Here is a 6102-nt window from a genome sequence, read left to right as displayed (position 1 = left end):
AGTTACATTATACAAGTAATAATATTTAATTGGTCTTTTTTTAGACAGATACAATATCTTTTTATTAATACTGATCTTATTTTAAATATTATATCCAATATAAGTTTTAGTTTTAAATCAGTTTGGTTACTGTAAATATCAAAAATCATACTCATAAGATATTCGATAAGACTATAGAGAGAAAAAATATTCGGTTTAAACAGTTTAAACTTATTTTATTTAGTATTTATTTATTACAAGGTACATTAAATAAAACAACAAATTGTAAGTTTTTACCTTTTTTTATTAATATTTTTTAGTTATCGAATATTTTTAAAAAATATTTCATTAGATTTTTTTTAAAATTTAATTTCAGTTGATATTAAAATATTAGAGTGATAAATTTTACATTGAGTCCCAAATTAATTTTTATGATCTATAATTTAAAAAAAATTAAAATAAAACAAAGTGTTGAAGATACTCTTATAAGTTATAACGCAACAATATGTCAAGAGCAAAAGATATACATGTTTTAAGAATACATGAATATTAAATTAGTACAGATATTAAAAAAAAGGTTTAAGGGTAAATAAAATTTGTTATTTTTTTTAAATATTTTTAGTTATTAGTTCACTTATTTTAATTTAATAATATATTTTTAATTTATTTTTTAAATATTAATAACTAACTCCTCGTATTCTAACATTTTTCACATATTAATTTAACAAATATTAAGAAACTGCTACAAAAAGTAATATTAATTTAACAAATCTCACAATCAACCAAAAAAAAAATGTTGGAGTTTTCTTAGCCCTTGCTAATATCACCGAACCAAGACACAGCTGATACATGTCAACATATACATTTTTTTTTCCAAACCAAATAATTTCTGCTGATTATTTTTTCCCTTCTTTTTTTTTTTTTTTTTTTGAAAAAAAAAAAGCTTGTTGTCTAAGTAGAGCTAGCAATTCAATTTCTGAGAAGGTCAGTTGGTAGTGAAGCTAAGGAAACCTTCCAAATCTTGATCTCGCCATCAAGTGATCCACTGAAGACCGAAACGATATCGTTTTGGGAATCTTCATCTTGATGACGCACTTGTACTGATGCTGCTAACGACTTCACTGGTTTCCGGTGACCGTCAAGAAGCGCCAGGCAGCAGAACTGCCCATCAAAACCCCGCTTCCAAATCCTGACCGTCCGATCAGCTGACCCACTCAGCAACAAATCAGAGACGTTAATCAAGCACAGTATAGCCTTCTGGTGTCCCCTGAGGGCCCCACTAACCACCATGTGATTGGCGCTATCCTCTCTCTCCCACACCAATATGGAACGGTCGCACGCACCGGAAAACAGAACCGAACCATCGTCGTTTAACGCAAGCGCATTAACCGCTGAACGGTGCTTCTCCAACGTCGCCACCAGCGCGTGACGCTTCTCCCCGTTGGCTCTTGCCCAGACCCTTATTCTCCTGTCTGCGGATCCAGTATAGACGGTTCCATCTTTGGACACTGCGACCGCGTTGACCGCGTCCTCGTGAGCCTTCACTGACTCCAAACAACGTAGGTCCGAGACTCGCCACACCTTGAGGGTTTTATCCCATGAAACGGAGTATATAAAATCGTTAAATTTTGAGACGGCGAGTCCGGTAACGGCGTCTGCGTGCTCAATCCATAACCGCTTCTGGTGGCGGCGCACCGTGACGTAGTTCTTGGGGAAGAGGAAACGGCGTAGACGGTCGTTGGTGGTTGGAAGAGCAGTTAACATGCGGTGTTTATTAGAGTTCCATACGCGGATCTTGCAGTCTTGGTGGGTGGTGAAGACCATTCCATTGCAGAAGGTGATGGCCTTGGTGGAACCTGAAGACGGATATTCTGAGTTTAGGATTTGGAGGGTGGCGCACGTGTTAAGATCGTAGACGTTGATTTGGTGTGCGGTGGCAGCGTAGAGGAGGTGGCCGTGGAGAGCGAGGGAGGTGACGGGGCGAGAGTGTTCCCGTTGAGGTTGCAGTGTGAAGGTGGTTTGGCAATGGTGGGAGACTGAGAAGTTAAGGTTTTGAGGTGTGAGTTTGTGAAGAGAAGGAAGGGATGGGAGGGTCTGTATGGAGAGGTCGCTGAGTATACTGCTTTCTTGAGAGGTTGTGGAAGAACTGAGAGCTTCGGATCCGGAGGAATAATACCTGCTGCTGCTTGTGTCTATGGGGATGGTGGATTGGTGCGTAGCGGTGGCCGTGGAGCATGTTTTTAGCCACGATTGAATCCTCATGCTGTAAGCTTTTAATGGATAAGGTATAGTGGTGGGAACCAATACAGATGATGATGATTATAATTCAATGGAAATAACTAAGCTATGGTTTGGAGAGTGAGACGATGATGGAGGTGCAAAGAGGTTACGATGGGTCCTAGGTTCTAATAGGACAGGCAAGGGTATCCTCTTTAATTATTTAATAGAAAAGTTTAGGCCATGAACTTTGTTAAATTCTGGCCAACATGTAATCAGCAAAGAAAAGTGAGTCATTGAATAAAATTTCACACCAATCTCATATCATTAAAATTATTATTAATGACTATTTGATAGCTACAAATCACAAAAATAATTGTCCTTAACCTTCTTCATATTTAATTATTTTATGCATGATATAGGGAGCATTTAACTCTGATCTGCTGCCGGAGCTACATCACAAAAAGACATATTTTCAGGGTTGGGAGAACCAATAACAATTTTTCCACTTAATTTTTTACAACTAAGATAGATATAGAAAGTATAGGGAGGCAACACTTTTATTAAAATTTAATTAGTATTTAATTATAAAAAATAAATAATTTTATATTATTAAATATAATTTTACAAAATTTAAAATATTAATAATTAATAATTATAAATTACAAAATTTACTAATTCTAACACTTCTTATGCACTAAAGTCTAAATCTGTTTATCAAAATTAATTATTATAATTAAAATATAAGATAGGTATTAAAAATAATATTTATTTATTCTGTATTCTATGAAGATATATTAAGATTATAAATTAAAAAAAATTATTAAAAATATAAGAATTTAAATTTTTAATATATTTATTTTGTATTTATTAAATAAAAAAATTTAAATTTTTTATTAATAATAAATTTATTATATATCCTTAAATAAAGACATATGTTAATTAAACTCTTAAAAATAACTTAAACTGCATATATATTTTTTCTTAGTTTGGTAAGTGGTGAGTTTACTTTCGTTGTATTCAACAGTTTTATCCGCATAAACCTATATTAATTTTACTATATATTAAGCGTATTATTCTATTCATACTTAAGCAGCCCAGCAAATATAATAAAAATTAATTAAGATAAGAGTTTGACATGATACTTAATAAATTATGAATTATATATCTTAAAACGGTTATACTAAGTAACTAAAAAATTATATATAATATAAAAATATCACAAAAGAATCTTATTTTTTTAATAAGCGCATGAGTAATATAAATTTTACTATCACTCGTTTTTCTGTAAATATTTGGTGTCATTAATTTTTTTTAAATTAATTTTAATTTCTTCTAAATTAAATTCTTAATATTTCTCAATCACATTCTTATCTATTAAAATATAATTTTTCTCTAAACAATTAATATCCAAAAAATTCATCACATTAAACTCAGAAAAAATCCATATTTTTTTCAATCATATTCCAACCATAATTTCACAATTAAGAAAGAAGAACGAAAAAACAGAGAAAAAAAAAAATCTCAAAACTTCATAATCGAAGCATCACATAGCATTACCTTCTACTTATAGAGGTATGTTATCTATTTACATGTTCTGATTAATTGGCATAAAAGTATTTCATTTCAACGGTTATGTTGCATGTGTTTTGGTTGGCTGAAAAAAGATGAAATTTTTACCCTTCATTTCAGCGGTTGTGTTGCCTGTGTTTTGGTTTGCATGTGTTGCGTAAATGGTATTTTACAAGTGGAGAAGATGAGATGGTTGTAAATTGATAGGAGTCTCTGGTGTTCGTATCATCACGAGAAATTTGAACTTCTTTAAACATGTTGCAATCCACAACTATAAAGTGTTATGGGCACTGTTCTCGATGATTTGTTGTTCAACCACTTTAGAGTGTTTTTAGCCCTGTTTTCGATGATTTGTTCCACACAATGCACACATTGATTCATAATTCGATATTTTATTTTATATTATTTTATTTTATTTTAACTTTCTTTATTTACGGAAATAATTTAGTGACATTTAAATTCATATTTTAGAGATTAATAATGTTAACTTGTTAAGTGTATCAATTGAAAAATAACCATTGGATTCATATTGGGTAAAAATTATGCATTAGTTCATTATTTTATTTGGAGTGAATCTTTTATCTTCTTGAGTATGATGATGTTACTTGGTGAAGTACTGGCAATTAAATTTGGGTATAATTGCAATTGTGACTTGCTTAAGAAGACCTTTGCATTGGTCAAGTAATTTCATTTTGTAACTCTTACATCATGGATGTTATGCTCCTAGTTATAAGAATTGAATCAGTAATTGAATTGATTAGACTATTGGTTCACTAATTTATTGATTCAACCGATAAGTTATTGATTAAATCGATAGAATCGATTTTATATAAATAAAAATATAAAATAATAAAAAACTTAAAATTAAAATTTAAAATACATATCTTAAGTAATATTTTAAAAACAATTAAGTTTCAGGAAATTATAATCAACAAATTATAATTCGATTATTATTAAATAAGTATATAAAATTTTAGTATTTTTTCATGATAAATATTTTTTAATTTTTTTATATTTAAAAATAATTATATTATAATTAATAAAAATATTTGATATTTTTTATTTATACATATTTATATTCATAATTATGAATAATAAAAAATATAATTAATTTAAATATAAGTGAATATAAAACTAAAATAATATCTAAAAAAATTATTGTACGATTTTACTATATAATTAATAATTAGCATACGAAATAACAAAGAATAATATAGCTTAGTAGCAAGGGAAGCATGCAGTATAAAGAGGATCTAAGTTCAAACCATATTTTTATCAATTTTAAAATTTTCTCTTGAGCAGTTCGGTTAGACCAAATTTTCACCGATTTTTATCAATTTTCACTGGTTTGACTGGTTCTTGACCTTAAACGGTCTTTGGACTAGACTGGATCGGTTGGAGATTTGGTTCATTAGTTTTTTATTAAACCGGTCGATCTGGTCCAATTTTTACAACTATGGTTATGCTAGTTATATTAAGCAAAGATGTTATTGTAGCTATGCTAGTAAAAATTTTGGGATGTTATATTTAAGTTATATGATTTAGTTAAGTATATATATGTGCTACTCTTGATCAAGTGTTCAAAAAACAAGCATTAAGATTTGTTCATACCAGGAACCGAAAAGATACACATAAGCAAAATACTCCAGAAAGAGGACGGCCAAAAAATTTTGGTGGACAAAAAAAGTACGTTAAATGGTTTGGGATAAATTAGCAAAAATGTCAATTTTGAGTACCTGCTACATAATTAATAAACTCAATAAGCTAAATTAACTCGGAGTTTTGTACATTAATAGTAAATGTTAATATCGAATTTTTTCTTGGTTGTCATTATGTGTTTATTATAATTGTCTGTGTAGAAAACATTGGTTTCTAGGTAGTCGCCATGTTGAGTGGCTTCAATTATGAAGCATTTAAGTTCAGAAGCGGGCAGAGAGAAAATGAGGCAGGTGAAGAACATGAACTTTGGTTGGCTGAGATATGTGTCTGAATGGGCTGTCAACCAAGATATGATGATGACATTAACATCATCATATAGTCGGGATGAGAAGTCATCGATTGTCGGCACCAGAAAAATTTCCATAATGATTGAATTCATTGTGCAGTGTTTTTGACTACCGAACCATGGTAAGTAAACTCCCAAAAAAAATAGGAAGAAAAGCAAAAAAAGAAAATTTTGTCACAATAATCTCATTGAATATATGTTTTATATGAAATTAATTAACCAATAAAAATTTGTGCATTGATTCATTTTCTGTTTTGCAGGGATAAGTTTCAAGAATCCAAAAATACCAGCAGAGCATTGAATTTTTAGCAGCTTCACAGAAAAGACAC

General features: G+C 30.2%; 1 protein-coding gene across 1 annotated transcript; it reads right to left on the bottom strand.

The window, feature by feature from the left end:
* Window positions 1-722: 722 nt before the first annotated feature.
* LOC112734339 (protein JINGUBANG-like) lies at window positions 723-2517 on the bottom strand. The gene has a single exon (XM_025783604.3). It carries the CDS (start codon window positions 2239-2241, stop codon window positions 949-951), a length of 1293 nt encoding a protein of 430 aa, XP_025639389.1. The 5' UTR covers window positions 2242-2517; the 3' UTR covers window positions 723-948.
* Window positions 2518-6102: the final 3585 nt, after the last annotated feature.

This window comes from Arachis hypogaea, chromosome 3, assembly GCF_003086295.3.
Source record: "Arachis hypogaea cultivar Tifrunner chromosome 3, arahy.Tifrunner.gnm2.J5K5, whole genome shotgun sequence".
NCBI lineage: Eukaryota > Viridiplantae > Streptophyta > Magnoliopsida > Fabales > Fabaceae > Arachis > Arachis hypogaea.
The sequence above is the reverse complement of the archived record's forward strand: the minus strand, read 5'-3'. Positions and strand labels throughout refer to the sequence as shown.

What these genes read in the sequence shown, in the direction of transcription:
- LOC112734339 (XM_025783604.3), bottom strand. Translation starts at nt 2,241, where the DNA reads ATGAGGATTCAATCGTGGCTAAAAACATGCTCCACGGCCACCGCTACG.